The sequence below is a fragment of the Mastigoproctus giganteus genome, chromosome 10, assembly GCF_048544385.1.
Source record: "Mastigoproctus giganteus isolate SK-2022 chromosome 10, ASM4854438v1, whole genome shotgun sequence".
NCBI classification, from domain to species: Eukaryota; Metazoa; Arthropoda; class Arachnida; order Uropygi; family Thelyphonidae; genus Mastigoproctus; species Mastigoproctus giganteus.
In genome coordinates, this window is record NC_143584.1 from 16,891,595 (window position 1) to 16,913,524 (window position 21,930).

A 21,930-nucleotide genomic window follows, 5' to 3' on the forward strand; every position below is an offset into this window, starting at 1 on the left:
TGATAGGAATGATGCATATAGGAACATTTATGTTGAAAAAAAGAAAATAGCCAATCGGTTGGTAGTAGAAGCGAAAAATGAAGAATGGGAAAGGAAATGCGCAACTATTAATAGCAAATTGGGCTTCAAGCAATCAGCGGAATCATGGAAGGTCCTTAAAGACTTGAGAAAACAGAATAAACACAATGCTGGTTTGCAATTAATACCTTTGAAAGACTGGACGGAGTACTACGAAGGACTTTTAAAAGAAGACCGGGAAGAGTTCAAGACGATGGAGGATTTTGGTGTAGAAGACTCGGGCTTAAAAGTTTCTGTTAGGGAAGTGGAACTCCTGCTAAAGGAAGGAAGGAATGGCAAATCACCTGGACCTAGAGGAGTTTACATGGAACTTCTGAAATATGGAGGAAGAGGAGTAGCTGTTCTGATACAATAACTTAAATAGTATACTGAGAGGAGAAGAAATACCAAAAAAAAAGATAACAGGATATATTACATCAATTTATAAGAAGGGCGATCGGAAAAGCTGTTCAAATTACAGAGGAATATGCATCCTGAACCCGCTGTTAAAGATCCTTGGAAAATGGATCTGGAACCATTTAGAAGCCCGAATCGAGGTATCAGAAGAACAAAGTGGTTTTTCAGCTGGGAGGTCATGTATAGATTATATCTCAACAGTATGACAGATCCTTGAAAAATGCCAATCAAAAGGAAAAAAATCTTTATGATTTTCATTGACCTTGAAAAGGCATATGACAGTGTTCCAAGAAAATTCTTATGGGAAGCACTGAAAGAGGCAAATATTGATGGACAACTGATTAACATTATTAAGGCAATTTACAGGAATAATAGATGCAGAATTAAAGTGGGATCAGCTTTGTCACCTGAATTCCACACTTCAAAAAGCTTATTACAAGGCCAACACTTTTCAAAATTTATATCGACATCTGCCTAAGATCCTGGTCAAAAAAATGTAATAAAATGGGATTGCTGATTAATAAGAACACCTATATTCACAATTTACTTTTTGCAGACAATCAGGTGGTGATAGCACAAGACTTAGAAGATGCAAAGTATGCATGTCGCCAATTGTTTGAGGAATATAAACAATGGGGTCTAAAAATCAATTTTAGCAAGACTGAAATGTCTTCAGGGCCAGGACACGTTCTAAATATTGCAGGTTTTAAAATCAAACAAGTCGATAAATTCAAATATTTGGGATCAATCTTACAAAGTGATGGATCATCCCAAGCAGAGATCGATAAGAGAATTACAGACGGCAGAAAGGCTATCGGCATGTTAAACTCTGTTCTGTGGAGCAAAAATATCCTACATAAAACAAAGAAACTTATATTTCAAACGATTGTACAAAGTCTTCTATTATATGGAGCGGAAACCTAGGCATTGAATAGGCGAGCGGAAAACAAATTGCTCTCCACAGAAATGGATTTTTGGAGACGCTCAGCAGGAACTTCAAGAGGAGACAGAAAACGGAATGAAGACATAAGGGAAAAAAATGGAAGTGAAAAAGACTATTATTGACACCATCAGAGAAAAACGTCTAACATGGTATGGACATGTAAAACAGATGCAAGAAAACAGATATCCAAAGGCTATCCTGGAATGGATACCTCCTGGAAGAAGAAGAGGAAGACCTAGGAGGACATGGATGGATGGAGTACGGGAGTGCATGACAGCCCGAGGTTTAACCGACCAAGACACCTTGAACCGCACTTTACGGCCGGAAAGAATTCCTAACAAGAAATAACTTGTAGGCTGAGGAAACCCTCCTCTTGAAGAAGAAATTTTACAATTAAAAAAAAAAAAATGTCAGTGAACAGAAATATCAATTAAGCAAACTTCATATCTTGTCAAGATGAAGTGCTATATTTACTGTAATATTTATTTTTAATTATTAATATGTTTAAACCTGTGTTAGCAATTTTATTGGGTTTCTAACTTTTTTTAGTGTTTTACTTACCAGACTGAACATTTTTTTTTTAGTGCTCTGCCCCCATCCCTATTTTTCCCAATAAGCCTTGTCGTTTTTAATGTGTGAAATAAAATACCATTATACAGAGATTTTTAGGAACAGATGTACCGCATTATAGCAGAACTGACTGTACTAATGCTAATAAAGGGAAACTCTCCCCCTTGTTTAAATGTGATGATTAGCTAAGATTCTCTTTTTTAACAGAAAATGATATTTTACGCTTGTTTATTCTTTAATTGTGTTTATGATCATTAGTTAAGACCCATATCTAAGTTGATTTTCAACAATTTGGAGGGGCCTCAGGCAAGACATTGGAGTGCAGGATTCACACATTAGAATCCAGGGTGCCCATGCTCCTAGCCAGTTTGTGCTTCGTTGGATAGATATGCAATTGCAATGAGGCTATTCTCTCTCGACCTTTTTAAGGCTAATGCTGTACAAACATCCATCAATTAATCTTTATTAATACTAATGCTAATATTTATTGACATAAATAACAGAGATCATTGTAGGTTTCAAAAATTAACTGCAAAATACCTTGTTTTTTGTAAATTTGTCCTTAAAGGTTGCTTTCAGTCTTGCAATCATCATCACAGTGCAACTAGTAGGGTAATGGATAAGACAGTTTCATGTGTATTTTTATTAAGCCTGATGTAGCAGAGTGGTTAGCATGGGAGTGCACAGTAGCATAGTATTTGGGGTTAGGTGCCATCAGTGGCTTCCCACATCTGCACAGCATGGGAGTGTAATAGCACACTCATTCAAGTTGACTGTGGTTCAAGTAGATGTAATTGCTAAATATGGTACTGATTGTATTACTCTCAAAATGATTAGCTGCAAACTGCTTTGATGTAAGTGGCTGTGTCATAGTATAAACAGAATTACAGTATTTTCCTTCTTTACATATGCACCTTCATTTCATGAGTCACTATTGTGAATACCACTGTAATTATCTCACACAAGTTCTGTTAACTATGCATATGTCCACAATCATGGAGTACTTTTCAAGATACTCCATATTTTAACTCAACAAACATAAAGGAGCCTAATGTTCACAGACTATTTTAATGTAATAGCCTTCCAAATTAGCAACAACCAGCAATTACTATAAGTTGCCTATCAAGAATATCATATATATTTTGATTACACACAGAATTAATACCTCTATAATTTTAATAAGAACTCATTATTCATGGTTCATATATTTAATAATACACAAATGAATAATATATTTGTATATTAAGTATATGAACCAGTTTAAATTCTGTTTAAGAATTTAAACAGAATTTCTTTTTTTTTAACATTTATCATGTCCAAACAATCTGAACTTTTTAGGTGGGTCAACATTGCAATCAGGAGCCTCTTAAAAAAGATTTTAAAAGATTTCACTGTATCTTTTGAAATTTCTGTACAAAATGCTGTTCTGTTTGCAGCCTAATAAAATAATTAACTTTTATAACTGGGTCCTTTACTTGATTCTCTGAACAGTTAACAAGTACAAAACCAACCAGATTAATTATGCATGCATTAAAGCTCTGGACAGTAAAAACACACTGCAACCAAGGGTGTAATGGAATGCATCCACTGCAGGGATTCCTAAAAACAAGCCCTCAGTTCCAATAGTAAGGCCAGCAACTGCTATAAGCTGACCACCAAGAACACCATGCCAATTTTGATTATAGAAGCTTAAAACACAAATAGAAATAACAACTGCAGCTTGCTGTAACCGTTCTAAAATGGCAGCCATATTTTCAGATATAAATTGTGGAGCTATAAGAACTATTAATGCATCAAGGAGGTTCAGCCATCCCAAAAAATTTTTTTTGTACATAAAGTTAAACTGGATTGCTAAGCTAGCCATTCCACCACATCCTGCAAACCATGATGCCAACTGATGAATGTAGATTAATTTTTCTGGCGGATCAACTATACCTAAAAAAAAAAAAACCAAAAAATTTATTTAAAATTTCTATAATGTATAAACATACATTATATTGCCAAAGTATCTGGACACCCCTGGTTTGGGAAAAATTAACTGTGCATGTGGCAGAATAGGTATAAAAACAATTGTGTTCATGCTAAAGCAAGCAGATCAAGGAAATACAGTAGATGGGCCAAGGCATCGAGCTGAGCCACTTCTGGTGGAGGGGGAGAGGGGTCATCATAAGATGCCCTATTAGCAATCAATCTGTTCATGGAATCACAGCAAACTGAAACACTCTAGATCAATAGTAGCTGAGATAATCACCAAATGTAAATATCATGGTGCTACAACAGCTAGGAAACGTTTGGGTAGATTACAGAAATTCACAAAAAAAGACCAAAGGGTGCTCAAAAGAGTGGCATGCAATTCCATCAGTCCTGATTCAACTCTACCAGCAGTTCAAGCCACAGGAACTGATATCAGTACAAGGACAATATATAGGAGCTCTACAGTATCAGATTTTACAGACGAGCCTTTGACACACAAACCAAATATCACAGCATCAACTTGTCTGGTGGTGCCTCCGTAGCCAGGTGGGAAGGAGCAGCAGTGCGTAGCCACGCTTCTTGATTAGACCGCGGTTCAAGCCCGTCACCACCAAATACGGAGGATGCGGAAAGGTCAGGGAATGACCACCGCATATCCCGGAGCAATATGGCCTTAGTTGCTAATGCTCCTAAAAACCAAAACAACAACAACTTGTCTGGTACACAACCTATCATATATAGCTGCTACTAGGAACATTGAAAAGCTAAAGCTATGTTATGGAGTGAAGAATCATGGTACACTGTTTTTCTGATGTGATTGGCACGTTTGGGTCTGGCGGATGCTCAGATACCAAAGCATGTCATCTCAACTATGAAGTTTGGCATCAACCTCAAATAGTGCTGTCACCATTTCAGGTGGTTGTTCCTAGAAATGAATGCTATATGGAACACCGACATTCTGGATAAATCCACTCTTCATACGGTATGACATTGTGGAAAGGGCATTTTTTCTATTTCAGCATGACAATGCACTATGTCATAATGCACATCCCATAGTGACTTGGTTAGAGCCTCGCTGGCTTGCCCAAAGCCTTAACCATAATTTCACAGGGAAGAACCAAAATGTGAACTTCAGGCCAGGCCAATAAACTCCGAATTAGTTGCTGTGTTGAAGAAGGAATGAATGAAAGTACTGCTTTCCTGTTATCAAAAATGAGTTCAGAACTTGCTGACAAGGACACTGTGTGTGTGTAGGCAAACCCAAAGGTTACTAAATTTTGTATCAATCAATAAAAGGTTCATTGAAACATGTAGGTGTCTGGTTACTTTTGGCAATACAGTGTATATATTATTCTTTTAAAAATTTCTTGTTTAGACAGAAGAAAAATTTTAAGTATCTAAATTAATAAAAAAAATGGTGGCATTAATTAAAGCTATTTATGTACCCTTTATCCAAACCCTTCAAATCACATTGTGAGCATAATACAAGCTCAGTAAAATCATCCCCAATTATTATAATTTTTAATAGAGGAACTATATGCATTAAAAATTACATTTATGCATGCATCAATGCTGTATAAAGGACTTAATATGCATTAAAAATGCCAAAGTGTGTTTCAATAACTTATACTTTTGCAAGGATTAAAGTAAAATTTCTTACAAAAATAATTAAAACAAACTCACATGTTGGCATTATAATAACACAATTATTTTTCTAAAATGCCAGAAGTGAAGTTGTTCCTTTCATCAGGGAGAATGTCTGTAAGCAGAGAATGATCTTTCAATATTAACAGATGTGATTAGATAATATTTACCATGGCACTGGAGACAAACCAGAAAGAAGAATTGTACTTGCACTATACAAACATTTCCTTATTGATACCACTTTCTGGAAATGACCTCTTCAAACCAATTTAGTCTTGTATTTGCCTGCTACTGATTACAAGTTGTTATGGCGCCTCCGTAGCCAGGTGGGAAGGAGCAGCAGTGCGTAGCACACGCTTCTTGATTAGACCGGGGTTCGAGCCCGTCACCACCAAATACGGATGATGCGGAAAGGTCAGGAAATGGCCACCGCATATCCCGGAGCAATATGGCCTAAGCTGCTAATGCTCCTAAAAACCAAAACAACAACAAACAACAACAACAAGTTGTTATTAACAGTGTCGATATCAACTAGTGGCAGACTATGACCAGATTTCAGGTTTGCACAACCACCAGTTTTTTTAAAATAAATGAATTGGGTTATTATTAAAAGTTATTTTAATTACTTAGCATAATTTGCTATGAAGCAATAATATTGACTTCTACACATTTACTCCAAAATGTGTAGGATCAATAATGTAATTTTGCAATCTAGGGATCTAATACTGCTAGTGGTGACACTGAGCAAATCAAATGTGGAGACCTATGGTATGGTACTAATAGTTATTTTGTTGTTATTTGGATTTTAGGAGCATTAGCAACTAAGGCCATATTGCTCCGGGAATATGTGGTGGTCATTCCCTGACCTTTCTGCATTCTCCGTATTTGGTGGTCACAGGCTCGAACCCCAGTCTAATCAAGACGCGTGTGCTATGCACTGCTGCTCCTGGCTACGGAGGCGCCAGGTACTAATAGTATTTCCATGTATATACAAGACTTAATACATATAACGTTGCCAGAGTCATACATTGGTCAAGTTGTAGAATGCTTGTTTCTCAATAGGCAAGTGAATGCTTTGCTAGAACATGTTATGTCATGCTGTTGCAAGGACAAGTAAACGATTATGTAATTATAACAGTTTTATGAATATAGTTTAGTTTTAAATTAAAAAATATTATCTATAATAACAATTATAGGTAATGATTTTTGGTGGTAGAAAACTTCAAAAATCAAAATGCAAGACCAACCCTTTCACATTATGTAAAGCACCATATCTCAATAAATTTGATAACAATGACTAATCAGGAAAAATAAGCATAAATAATGACTACATTTGACATATATTTAAAATATGAAACTGCATTTGGAGCATCAATGGTACAAACAGCATCACTCATCAAAAATTATCTCCACAACTTTGAATTGTTGATGATGAAATGAAGATGCTCTAAGCCAAGTAATGTATCTGGACAGAAATGATTACACTAGCAGAGTAACATCAGACAAGAGTTAATATGTTTAAATTATATCTCAAATTGTGAATATGTTCACGAATTTCCATGGTATTGCACTACCTCGAATAAGTAATGCCTGTTGTTGCAATAGTGACAACCCAGTTAAGAAGTATAACTCCACAATACGAATGATGCCTGATGGTGTGCAGGGTTTAATCTAAAATATTTTGGCTAAGGTAAAGAAAGCCAACACGAGAACCACAGGAAACTTCGCTTAACTTACCGGGCAAACTCAAATTTCCCGCTACCGCAGTTTCTCCCTGCATTCTCGGGACACAGATGGTGCATGTTATCGGTAATGGAAACGAACTTCTACTGCCACTACCAATAACACGCACCATCTGTAGAAGTCATTTTCCTATTTTAAAACGGAGGGAAGGGGGTAATAAACACCCTGAAATTGAGGCAGTCTGGAGGGTATACTCGTAAATAAATTTCAGCCATGAAGGCATTACACTCATGAACTCCAATAAGCTGCTTTTAATAATTAAAACTAATCAATACATCATTACTGACTTCTACTGCCACTACCAATAACACGCACCATCTGTTTACCGAAATTCAGGGAGAAACTGGTAGCTTTGTTTGTTTTGTTGTTTGTTTGTTATTTAGTTTTTAAGAGCATTAGCAACTAAGGCTATATTGCTCCGGGATATACGGTAGTCATTCCCTGACCTTTCTGCATCCTCTGTATTTGGTGGTGATGGGCTCGAACCCCGGTCTAATTAAGAAGCGTGTGCTATGCACTGCTTCTCCTTCCCACCTGGCTACGGAGACACCTACTGTGGTAGTGGGAAACGAATTTGCCTGGTAAGTTTTCCTGAAGTTTCCAGTGTTAGCTTTCTTTACCTTCACCAATATTTCTTAGTTAAATGCCTAAGAGTATGAAAGAGTTTAATTATGCATAGGTAATGCACACACATCATTTTTACTACCAGACCAACAGGGTACCTGCCCACACACAAATGAGAAGTAGTGCAATAGCAACCTGAGCTGGATATGATCATTCTTCTCTTTCTTGGTGATTCCTTTCTACTTCTCTCTCTCTCTCTCTCTCTCTCTCTCTCTCTCAGGGTAACTCGGAAAATTTTTTTTGGCCAGTGCAGCATAAGCCTCAGGCTTCCTTGCACCCTGTGGATAATAATAATAACTTATTGTGAAGGTATTCACAATATGAGATATAATTAAAACGATGCATTAAAACTACCTTGGTAGTAGAAATGATGTGTGTGTATTACCCATGCATAATTAAACTCCTTCATATTCTTAGGCATTTAGCAAAGAAATATCTTTTAGATTAAACCACACATATCATCAGGCATCTCTCGTATTGTGGAATTATACTTCGTAACTGGGTTGCCACTATTGCAACACCAGGGTATCTGCCCAACCATCACCGATGAGAAGCTAATAAGTTTCAAAAGGTATGGTACTAATAGTATCATACCACACTGTCTGGGTGGTGGTATCCGCCGAGAATAAGTAATATTAGTCTTCTCCATAGGTGAAGTGTTACTTATTCGAGGTAGTGCAATACCATGGCAACTCATGAAGGTATTCATAATATGCAATATAATTAAAACGATGCATTAAAACTACCTTGGTAGTAGAAATGATGTGTGTGTGCGTGGGCTTGGCACACCCAGGGTCCTGAGCTGGATATCATCATTCTTCTCTTTCTTGGTGATTCTCTTCTACTCTCTCTCTCTCTCTCTCTCTCTCTCTCTCTCTCTCTCTCTCTCTCTCTCTCTCTCTCTCTCTCTCTCTCTCTCAGGGTAACTCAAATCTTTTTTTGGATGGTGCAGCATAAGCCTCAGGCTTCCTTGCACCATATGGCTAATAATAATGATAATTAAACTCCTTCAGCTCATATGTTGCTTCATGTAAAGTAGGGGGGATTTCAGGAAAACTTTTTTTGACACACAAAATTAAATCAAAGAGCAGATTACCTAGTACTTTGTTATGTGCTTTTCAAGATCAACAAATCCTAAATACAGGTTCATAAATATAATCTGCATTAGCACAAATATTGTGCTAATGCAAATGAAAATGAAATTCTGGAATTCCCTGTCTGGCCTAAAAATCTAACTGTTAGTCTCCAAGATAGCTGAATAGATTTTACTTACATTAGTGGTGAAATTCCTCTGTAATTCCATACTTGCTTTATTTCACTTTTTATATATTGAAATAAATATGTCCCACTCCTATCAGAGAGACCTACAACTTCTTCCTTTATCAAATCATCAAAGTATTTATTGCATACTTCTAAAATATCCTCCCTTAGCATGTATCATTTATCATTAAGCATATCCTAAATATGCTATGAAAAATATGTGTCATACATCAGGAGCCCAGGGAATAAAAAGGCCACAAGGTCAAGAGGGAAAATATGCCCGTTCATCTCAAACAAGATTTGCAATATGTTAAAGAAAAGAGACAACCTTCCAAGAATTGTTAAAGCAACAGGAATCGAGGCAGATAAAATTAAATACACAACGTACAGAAACAAAGTACTGACTGCATTCGGTCAGAGAAAAGAAAATACTATAGTTCTCAACTTACAGGTATCACAACAAGCAAGAAAAAATGGACAGCTTTGAACAAACTATTACCGGGAAGGAAACTGAAATCACAGAGCTACATTGGAGATGTAGTTAAAAAACGAGGTACTCATTTCAGATGACGAGCTAAAAGCTACTGCCTTCTGTAACTACTTTATTTCAAGTATGAATAATCTCTTTCAAGACGAACTTGACTTCAAAGACAATGAAATGAGAGAATCTGCCAAGTACTCAATCAGAAACTCTTTTTTTCTCGCTCCTCTCTCTGATCAAGAGATTTTAGAGGCAGGGAATCAACTGAAAGAAAAAGGAGCCTCTGGCTTTGATGAAATATCTCCCTCTCTGCTGAAAATACCAGATTTACTCAATCGGGTAAATTCCCTTCTCAATTCAAAAAAGCAATAATCATCCCTGTTCTAAAGGGAAACCGTTGTAATTCCATCAACCACTTTCACCCAATAGCTCTACTCTCAGTTTTTGCAAAGTTATTTGAAAAAATTCTTCATAGCAGACTCATGGGTTTTCTTGAAGAAAATCAGCTCATCCATCAACAACAGTATGCTTATCGCTCTAAAGATCCACTGATCTTGCAATTGTTGACTTCTGCTCAAGGATCATTGATAGTCTTGAAAAGGGTCACTATGCTATAGCACTGTTTCTTGACTTATCTAAAGCTTTTTATTGCATAAACCATACTATTCTACTTAACAAACTCAATAACCTTGGCTTGAGAGGGAAAATTAACCTTCTCCTTGAAGACTACCTTACCGATCGGCCATTTGTCGTAAGAACAAATAAATCATACTCTGACATCTGTTATTTCTCCTGGGGAGTACCTCAAGGCTCACTTTTTGGACCTATCCTATTTGTTCTTAACATTGATGAATTTCTCTCTCTTCTTCCATCTTCTCACCTAGTAGCGTATGCCGATGATATTTCCATCCTAATCACAGATAAAGAGCCTAATGAGTTTCAACTCAAAATCTCTGCCTTGCTTTCTGTGATGCATAATTGGCTTCAAAAGAATCAGCTTATACTGAATCCAGAAAAATCAAAATATATGTGTCATAATGGAAATATCACTAAATATTGATTTAGACGTAACATACAAAGAAAAACAACTTGAAAGGGTGAATGAAACCAAGTTTCTCGGAATCTGGCTAGATGATAAGCTAAGTTGGGCAAAACAAATGATAACCCTATGAAAGAAAACTTCGTCACTAGCGGGAATACTCGCCAGGGCCTCTGCCTGGGTGTCTCCTTCTCTTCTCAGACAAGTATTCCTTTCTTTAATTCAGCCACACCTCACCCATGGAATCATCTCATGGGGTACCACCAGCCAAGAAAACCCTGCGAGAATCAACTCCATTCTCAATCGATGTGTCCGCTCAATTTTAGGCCTTCCCTGGAACACATCGGTTAGTTCGAGATACAAGGAAGTGAGACTCCTAAGCATCTACCAGCTATTGCAGAAAGCCGAGACGATCCTTGTTTACAATGCTACAAAGACAGCAGACTTTCCCCCTCTCTTCAGATCCTTTTTCATAACCACAGACGATGAAGAAATATCATACAATCTAAGAAATGAAGCCAACCTGAAGATTCCGCTTTTCAGAAAAGCCATAGGTCAGAAAAGTATAAAATACAGAGGTACTAAAACCTGGAACAAACTTCCTGCAAAAATCAAAAATGTCACTTCACTAAATAAATTCAAGAAACTACTAATTGAACACATCACCAGGGATGTCTGATTCAAATTACCTTCCACTCAACTCCTGGATTTTAAAAAAACCAACATGGAAATAATGTACAAATGTTAAAGGAAGCAGTTGGCAAATAGTTTGTAAATTTCTGTGCATGTATCTCATCATTTTTCTTTTCTCTCATCATTTAATTGTAAAAATGTTCACAATGATATTATAAGTAGTGATGCTTTTCAAAGTCTTCTGTACAGAAATGTACAAAAAACTCCAATTTATTTATCTTTCCTGTTGAACATTACCTGTACAATTTCAGAACTGTACATTTTTCAATTGTATATTTGTATATTCATCATTTTTAAGGGAACACCCCCTAAAAAGCCACTGGCTTATGTGTTCTCCCTCCCTTTTTGCTTTTATCTCCCAAAAAAGTGTAACATAAAATAGGGATAAATAAATTATTATTATTATTACTTTAGTTATAGTTTTACTCCCCTGTTCCGAGATTTGTTGACTAAAAAACGTTTCTCTACTTTGTGATGTTTGCTTTCCTTATCGTTACCAAAATATTTCCAATATTTTTCTTTATCCACTTGCATACATATCTTAGCCCTCTAGCATTTTTCTTTATGTTTCAATAAGGATTTATTGTCAACAAATTTTTCATATAGAAACTGGGATTAAAACTTTTTTGAAGGGTACTGTAATTTATGGCCATCTGAACAGTCAATTTAGAATACCAAAGAGCTCAAATAAATGTACAGTGAAAGCCTCATACTAAGCAAGTAGGGCATAGCCACATTTTTGTCCTAAATTTATTTGATTATTGTTATTATTTTTTTTTTTTTATCAGATCCATCATCTTGCATATCACATTGTGGAAATATTTCATCACTGGATTCAGGTGATAAGACTCCAAAAAATAGTTGAAACTGCAGTATGGGTCATGGTTCCCTCTAGTCTGTGCACTTGCGTGGCCCTACTGTGGTTTTGGAAGTGCTGCACACTAAATTTTTGAGCACGCATTACATTCTGATTTTCAGATGAATATGGCCATACCTGGGTTCCATCCTGCTAGGGATTCCTTTTCATGAAGGTTTATCATTTTTCTATTACTGGAATACAAACTATGCAGATATAAAATATATCAGCATAGTTTAAAATATAAAAATATGTAAAGCATAATAAATATAAAACCATCTGCTTAAATATATGTTCCTAACAGATATTTTATATTCATTAGGAACCATATGTACAGGAAAGCTTGGAAGAACCACAGCACAAACAATTCAAAGAAATTATTCTTCAGGGAAAATATATGTTTTAATGCTCACTGATAAGAGATTGCATTGTCTTACTGTCATTAAGGGATGTATGGAGGCATATAAGGATTATTTTCTGATTTTTCACTCTAGTTTATGAAGTATAATTAGAGTTATCAAATTATTTATTTTCCACATAAAAATCATGTAATTATTATTAATGTTATAATCATTAATTAATTTTGTATGCTGACCAGCCATGCAACAGTGAAAGGTAAGCATGCAAAGCAATACTCATTCTGTGCACCGAGGAAAAAAAAATTAGATGGAACGATGGTCATGGTGAACGCTTTAAATAAATAGTACTGTACATCTCCATTGGCACAGTGCTTTACATTTAGAATAGTGCAATATTGAGGTAGCTTGTGGTGAAGTGCCTCCACAACATGAGATTAATGCATTAAGTAGGAAATGTGTTTGTTTATTATCAAATACAAAAATGAGCCTAAGTATCAAATGGCATTATTGTAAAATGACACAATCCAATAACAATGGATATGGTGTCATTTTACTCAATCCATTACAATGGATTAAGTTCTAAAGAAAGTATATCTGGAATGGTATAAATGATGTACGTAAATGTCACTTAACTCTTAACCATAGTTCATTTGACGGTGACACAAGTATATAATTTTTTAATGCTCTCGCTCTCGGTGGCTAGTTTTTGTTTGTTTGTTTATCTGGTTTTTAGGAGCATTAGCAATTAAGGCCATATTACTCTAGGGATATGCGGTGATCATTCCCTGACCTTTCCGCATCCTCCGTATTTGGTGGTCACGGGCTTGAACCCCGGTATAATCAAGAAGCACGTGCTATGCACTGCTGCTCCTTCCCACCTGGCTACGGAGGCACCGGCTAGTTTTTGAGTTAAATTTATCTTAGTACTTTCAAATGATATCAGGCTATATTGTTTCTAATCACTTTTTGCAGAATAATGCAGGTTATATGACTGTCAGCTATAAATCAGTTTGTTTATTCATCTGTGAGATGAGTGACTTGTGTTTAAGTGTTTTGTGCCTTTTTTGAAATCTTAATTTTTATCATATTTTCACTGTGATTGGCAGAGAAATGAATTCTCAAGCAGAATCATTGAACTGGAATACAATGCACCCAGACAATCCCAATTAAAACCAAAAGGTTTTCAGGGAATAGTACTAGTTTCATGAATTTCATGTCAGTTTATGCATTTCATTTTACTAAAAAAATGTAATTTTTAAAAATATAATAATAGAATGCTTCATCACTTTTGGCATTAACATAAGTTGTGGTTCATATTTTGATATTTTCACTGTGTTATTGATGGAGAAACGAATTCTCAACCAGATAATCCCAACTAAAACCAAAATGTTTTCAGGGACAATAGTCCTAGTCCTACTGATAGTCTCCATAGCTGAGTGGTCATGAGAAGAAGTGCAATAGCACACACTCTTTGATTAGATTGGGGTTCAAACTTCTGACTGCTCAATACAGTCGATCTGCCAACCAGCATGGTCCAGTGCTGTCCATTATAGTCCATTCCCTCACCATGACTTGTTGAGGAGGCCTCCATCTTGCAGTGGATTGACAATGGTTGCAGATTTATTTAATTTGATATTTTATTAAATAAAAACTGTATTAAAAAATCAATGATATATTTGGTAAATTTTCTATTCAAAAACAGCATTCTATTCAGCAAGTAGATAGTAAACATAGTCCATTAGGTTAGAGGATCCTTAGAGTCAGGGGTTATCCTGACTCCCCTGACTCTAAGGATGTTCTAACCTAATGGACTCCAAGGATCCTCTAAGATCCTTAGAGAATCCTTACAGGCTACCTTAGAGTTCAGGTAGCCTGTAAGATGAGTTGTCTGTATTAGTATCAAAAATCACTACATGTGTAATTAAGGATTAAAACTCTAAAATAATACGAATAGATATGCAACTCGATGATAAAGAACATTGTCATTTTTCATTTTAAAAATATCAAAACAGTTTAAGTAAAAGACATTGTATTTATATCTTCTGCTATGATACAAATGAAAAATTTGTTTTACCAAATCGAAATACTCCCAGAATGGCAGCCACAGCAATACAAAGGAATCCAAATATTCCAAATAATGGGGTATCCCACACAGGAGTAGATGCTGCTATTATGTGAAGATACCAATTAGAAGAAAACTGATGAAGTTGCCATGCTGCTAGTATTGCACTTACAGCTAAGATGGCATCAGATACTGAAGTTGACCACTGCCGAATCATGGTATTAATTTAAAATACTTCCACGATTTATTACGGTTTCCATACCATCAATATCTAAATAAAAGAAATTAATTATAAATATATAAACGGTATTATTAAAGTGGGGTATTATACAATAAAATAAATGTGGAAAATAATCATTTGATATATATTAAATAAATATATGAAATAATGTGATTAATTAACATAACATCATTTTGTTACATGATTAGTTACATAACAATCATTCCAGTAGACTTTCAGAATAACGGCACCTTCCAGGGATTCAAGGTGCATTATTTCGATTTTTCCGTTATCTAGAACGTTTTATTTTTAATGTATTTAATGCAGAAATAACGAGGCCAAATAAGAAATAGAGAGATTAAGAATGCAATTTTATTACGAAAAATCTTTGGCAAAGGATGCAAGGAAAAACAGCAAAGAGTTTTTTACTTATGTAAACTCTAGAAGGAAGGGGATGAATCAGATTGGTCCACTTGATATTGATGGTTCAACTGTTGATGATCCTGCTCAGGTAGCTAACAAATTAAATGAATATTTTGCATCTACATTCACACATAGGAGTTATTCAGGGAGGAGAGTGCCGAAGGTGTATTCAACTCTGGTAGTAAGCTAGATAATCTTGTAATAACTGAGAGTAAAGTGGAGGAGAAATTGTTGAAGATAAACATAAGAAAGGCAACTGGGGTGGATGGAATCTATCCAGTTATATTAAAGGAGGTGGCAAAGGAAGTAAGCAAACCCTTAGCCATAATTATGAGAGCTTCCCTGGACTCAGGGGAAGTTCTCATGGACTGGAGATGTGCAAATGTATTCCCAATTCACAAAGGATCATAGGGAGACGCACGTAATTACAGACCTGTTAACCAGTGCCTCCATTAATTTCCCTGGAACAGAAGTTCCAGGGAAATTAATGGAGGCACTGGTTAAAGAAGCATTGCAGGATCATCTAGACAAGACTTCAGTTATAGCTCGGACACAGCATGGGTTTTTTAAGGGGAAGTCGTGTCTGACAAATTTGATTGGATACTATGATGTAGTCACAAAGGAACTGGATGCAAAGAATAACTTTGATATCATATATTTGGATCTTAGAAAGGCCTTTGATATTCTTGCACATGGAAGACTGCTGCACAAATTGGAGCAGTGTGGTATTGGAGACAAATTGCTGCTATGGATAAAGGGATGGTAGAGTGGGAGAAGACAGAGAGTGGTAATCAATGGACCCTGCTCTTCGTGGACTAATGTTATTAGTGGAGTCCCTCAGGGTTCAGTATTGGGTCCATTGTTGTTTTCTGTATTTATAAATGATACTGATGATGGTATATCAGGCTTAATGTCCAAGTTTGCAGACCGAAGGTTGGCAGGGTTGTTAATGACAGTACACTGCTGCAACAGGATCTAGAAAAGTTGAGCAGATGGGCTGAGAGGTGGCAAATGAAGTTTAACATTGACAAATGTAAAGTACTGCATATGGGAAGCAGTAATCCCAGAGTAACGTATTAACTCTGTGGTACCACACTGACAATGGTAGAGAATGAAAAGGACCTGGGAGTTATTGTGCAGGCAGATATGAAGTTTTCTGAGCAGTGCAGACAGTTTGCAAGAATAGCTCATGGTGTCCTGTCAATGATATTCAGGAATTTTTCTAGAAGGGATAAGGAGGTGATTATCCCCTTGTATAAAGCAATGGTCAGGCCACACCTTGAGTACTGTATACAGGTCTGGAAGCCTCATTTTAAGAAGGATGTAGAACTGTTGGAACGAATACAAGATTAGTGAATGGAACAAAGGGTTGCTTTTACGAAGAAAGGCTTAAGTTTTACAAAATACAGTGTCTGGAGACTAGGCACCTGCGAGGTGATCTGATTGAAGTGTATAAAGCCTTGAATGGTTTGAGCACGTTCAATGCGGATGGGATTCTTCCTCTTGTTCAGAATAATCGCCTGAGAGGGCATAAATTCAAATTGAGGAAAGACGGTTGTAGGATAGATGTGTGGAAGTTTGCCTTTAGCCAGCGGGTGGTCGATTGCTGGAACAAACTTCCATCTGTCATTGTAGAAATTGATAGCTTAAACAGATTCAAGGCAGAACTTAAACATTTGGAGCATGTGGATGGGTGAAATAAGGTTTTTTTTTTTTTTTTTTTTTTTGGCTGATGCTATATAGGCTTGCTTTCTTGCATCATGTGCCTTTGCTAATGCTAATTAACTGCACATAAAAAAACAAACATGTTTACAGTCCAATGTTATATTCTGCTTATGGCCCCGATCTATTTTTTTTATTATATCAAGTTTAGTCTGCATGAGTAGAAAAGTGGTATTGTCACTGTCCTCCCCACTCTGGGTGGAAAAGACAAGGATCGAATCCATTCAATAATGTAAGGAACATTTATGGGCTTAAATGCTCACTGGTATTTAGTATTACCATTAGTAAAGGCAAATTATTATGCAAAAAAGCAAGCTTATATAGCATCAGCCAAAAAAAAAAAAAAAAACCCCCTTCTCATTTCACCCATCCACTCGCTCGAAATGCTTGTCTAGTTCTGCCTTTGAATCTATTTAAGTTATCAACTTCTACAACAGACGGAAGTTTGTTCCAGCAATCAACCACCCGCTGGTTAAAGGCAAACTTTTGCACATACATCCTACAAGGTGCCTCCATAGTCAGGTGGCAGGAGCAGCAGTGCATAGCACATGCTTCTTGATTAGACTGGGGTTCCAGCCCCTGACCACCAAATGTGGAGGATGCGGAAAGGTCAGGGAATGACCACTGCATATCCCCGGAGCAATATGGCCTTAGTTGCTAATGCTCCTAAAAACCAAATAACAAACTATCCTACAACTGTCTTTCAATTTGAATTTATGCCCTCTCAGGTGATTATTCTGAACAAGAGGAAGATTCCCATCAGTATTGAGTATGCTCAATGCTGATGGAATTCTTCCTGGTGCCTAGCATCGCAGATGCCTAGTCTCCAGATGCTGTAATTTGCAAAACTTAAGCCTTTCTTCATAAGAGCAACCCTTTGTTCCATTCACTAATCTTGTAGCAATTCTCTGTACTCATTCCAACAGCTCTACATCTTTCTTAACATGAGGCCGCAGACCTGTATATATTACTCAAGGTTTGGCCTGACCATTGCCTTACAGAAGAAGTTGATCACCTTATCTCTGCTAGAAAATTCTGGTATATCATTGAAAAGACACCATGAGCTACTCTTTTAGGGGCTATTCACAAATTACATAATGCAAGGAGAAAATCAGGTAAAAGTTACATAATGCATTGTAATCATTCCAGTAAGAGTTACATAATAACTAGCAATCATTCCAGTAAAAGGGTTTTTTTTTAAAACAAGTGTGATTTGAATTGCAGCATTCCATTCCATAAGTGGAATGGGGAATCAAATCTGATGTTATGAAGTTTTATGCAGAAACTTTCAGAACTTAAGCCTTTCTTCATAAGAGCACCCTGAGTGTAGTACCACAGAGTTTGTATGTTTCTCTTGGGTTACTGCTACCCACATGCAGTATTTTGCATTTGTCAATGTCAATGTTCAGTTGCCACTTCTCGGCCCATCTGCCTAACTTTTATAGATCCTGTTGCAGTAGCATACTGTCTTTAGTGTCATTAACAACCCTGCCAACCTTTGTAGCATCTGCAAACTTGGACAATAAGCCTTCACCGATAACACTGATAAATACACAAAACAACAATGGGCCCAGCACCGAACCCCAGGGATTTCACTAATAACATTAGTCCATGTAGAACAGTGTCCATTTATTACCACTCTCTGCCATCTCCCACTCAACCATCCCTTTATCCATTGCAGTAACTTGCCCTTAATGCCATACCACTCCAATTTGTACAGCAGTCTTCCATGTGCAACAGTATCAAAAGTTTTCCTGAAATCCAAGTATATGATATCAAAATTATTTTTAGCATCCAGTTCCTTTGTGACCACATCGTAGTATCCAATCAAATTGGTCAGACAAGACCTCTCCTTAACAAACCCATGCTGTATCTGAACTATTGCTGCTGTCTTGTCTAGGCGATCCTGTATCACCTCTTTAACCAGTGACTCCATTATTTTCCCCAGAACATAATGGATCTGTAATTATTTGTGTCACCCTTTGAACCCCGTTTGTGAATTGGGGATACATTTGCACATCTCCAGTTCATGGGGACCTCCCCTGACTCTAAGGATGCTCTCATAATTATGGCTAAGGGTTTGCTTACTTCTCTTGCTACCTCCTTCATTATAACTGGATAGATTCCATCTGCCCCAGGTGCCTTTTTTATGTTTAAATTCAACAATTTCTCCTCCACTTTGCTCTCAGTTATCACAAAATCACTTAGCTCCCTATTAGAGTTTGATAAACGTCTGGCATTCCCCTCCTTGAATAACTCCTCATGTGTGAATGTAGATGCAAAATACTCATTCAGTTTATCAGCTACTTGAGCAGGATCATCAATAGTCAAACAATCTATGTTAAGTGGACCAATCTGATTCATCCCCTTCATTTTAGAATTTACATTTATAAGTAGAGAACTCTTTGCTGTTTTTCTTTGCATCCTTTGCCAAAGATTTCTTGTAATCTACTTTCGCCTGCCTAATCTCTTTTGTGACTTGATTGCATATCAACTTGTATCTGTCGTAGGCTTGAAAATTTATATGCATCCCATGAAGTTTTCTTCTCTGCCACGAGCTTCATTGATTGATCCGACATCCATTTAGGCTTCAACCTTGAACAGTATTTCTTAGTTGGTATGAAAAGCCTAGTAGCCTCCAAGGTTAAGTCCCTGAAGGCTTCCTATTTAGAATTCACCACTGGTAACATCATCAGTTGATCCCACTCTATAGAATTTAAAAACTGTCTGAGACCTCTGTAGTCACCTTTATGAAAACAAAAACCCTTCCCTTTACCCTTGATCGTAGTTACATCTTTAAGTAAATCCCACATCATCAAGCCTTTCTAAGATCCAAATATATGATATCAAAGTTATTCCCTGCATCCAGTTCCTCTGTGACCACATCATAGTATCCAATCAAATTGGTCAGGCAAGACTTTCCCTTAACAAAACCATGCTGTGTCTGTGCTATAACTGAAGTTATAGCTCGGATACAGCATGGTTAAGTCTTGTCTAGATGATCCTGCAGTGCTTCTTTAACCAGTGCCTCCATTAATTTCCCTGGAACAGAAGTTAAACTAACAGGTCTATAATTACTTGTGTCGTCCTTTGATCCTCCTTTGTGAATTGGGATCACATTTGCACATCTCCAGTCCATGAGTACCTCCCTGAGTCCAAGGAAACTCTCATAATTATGGCTTAGGGTTTGCTCACTTCCTCTGCTGCCTCCTTTAATATAACTGGATAGATCCCATCCACCCTGGGTGCCTCTTTTATGTTTATCTTCAACAATTTCTTCTCCACTTTCCACTCGGTTATTACAAAATCATCTCGCCCACTGACAGAGTTTAATTCACCTCTGGCATTCCCTTCCCTGAATAACTCCTCATGTGTGAATGTAGATGCAAAATACTCATTTAGTTTGTTAGCCACCTGAGCAGGATCATCAACAGTTGAACCATCAATATCCAGTGGACCAATCCGATTCATCCCTTTCCTTCTAGAGTTTACATAGGTAAAGAATTCTTTGCTGTTTTTCTTTGCATCCTTTGCCAAAGATTTCTCATAATCTGCCTTTGCCTGCCTAATCTCCTTTGTGACTTGGTTACAGACAGCTTATATCTATCATAGGCTTCCATGTCGCCCGTTAATTTATATGTATCTCATGCATTTTTCTTCTCTGCCATGTCTCATTAGTTCATCTGACATCCATTTAGGCCTAAACCTTGAACAATATTTCTTAGTTGGTATGTAAAGCCTAGTAGCGTCCAAGATTAATTCTTTGAATGCCTCCCATTTTAAATTTGCTGTTGATAACATCATCAGTTAGTCCCACCGTATGGAATTTAAATACTGTCTCAGACCACTGTAGTCGCCTTTACGAAAGCAAAAACCCTTCCCTTTACCCCCGATGGTAGTTACCTCTTTGAGTAAATCCCACTTCAGCACAGTGTGCTGAAGTGGGATTTACTCAAAGAATAAACACTGCCACCTAGTGGTTCCTTTATCTGCAGATTCTTAATGCATGAAGAATCACTAGTGATAATCAGATCAAGAGTATTACTCCCTCTAGTTGCCTCCCGAACATGCTGATGTAGAAAACAATCATCCAATAAATCCACAAAAGCCTTGCTAGTGTGCGAGTGACCAACCCACAAATTCCAGTCAATATCCGGAAAATTAAAATCCTCCATTATAAGACTCTCTCATAAGAATATGGCTAATAATAATATCAATGAGGGCGGAGTCGTGTTAAACATAGAAAGGACAGAATTTGCACGGGCTCTCACGGGGCGCAAAACAAAATATGGTATTACTATGCACCTCTCATTTGATGTGGGTAGATTTTTTTTTTTTTGGATGAAGGCACGACTTGGTCCTGGTTTCAAGGTCGTGTGAGCTTCCTTGGTTGCGCTAATGCATTCTTCTTATTATTTCAATTGTTTAAATAAAATATGGCTAACAAATTTTGCAGTTTAGAGATGTAATATCAGTTCTCAAATAAACTATCGGTATCATAAACGAGTCAAAAAAAAAAAAAAAGTCAACAGGATACTCACCCAAAGACTGAATATGTTAGCAAAATACGGTGTGCGAAAGTTATTTTGGTCAAAATGCATATAGGGAGTTTAACTTAACCTCAGATGAAGCAATAAGGGATAAAACTGTCATAAACCAGTAACGTAGAAAACTTATTCTCTAAAAGATTATTAATTTTCAAAATACATGATTTTGTAATTCCCCATACATATTTCTTTGTAATTCCGTCAAGTCTTACCAGGATGTAAAATAGATAGTATTCAATTGAGCACCGCTGTTGCCGCAATTTATTTATTTAATTATTTTAATTAAATGTATGACC

At 36.8% G+C, this 21,930-nt stretch overlaps 1 protein-coding gene across 1 annotated transcript; it reads right to left on the reverse strand.

Annotated features, from left to right (window-relative positions):
- Positions 1-3,506: 3,506 nt before the first annotated feature.
- LOC150078807 (uncharacterized) lies at positions 3,507-21,681 on the reverse strand. The gene is made up of 3 exons (XM_090382366.1): positions 21,629-21,681; positions 14,735-14,993; positions 3,507-3,922 (listed from the first exon to the last, which is right to left on the reverse strand). Exons 2-3 carry the CDS (start codon positions 14,937-14,939, stop codon positions 3,507-3,509), a joined length of 621 nt encoding a protein of 206 aa, XP_090238492.1. The 5' UTR covers positions 14,940-14,993; positions 21,629-21,681.
- Positions 21,682-21,930: the final 249 nt, after the last annotated feature.

Excerpts from the sequence above, each read along its gene's own strand:
- LOC150078807 (XM_090382366.1), bottom strand. The coding sequence starts at position 14,939 with ATGATTCGGCAGTGGTCAACTTCAGTATCTGATGCCATCTTAGCTGTA. Across the intron at positions 3,923-14,734 it reads TCTGGGAGTATTTCGATTTG|GTATAGTTGATCCGCCAGAA; the intron begins GTAAAACAAATT and ends TTTTTTTTTTAG.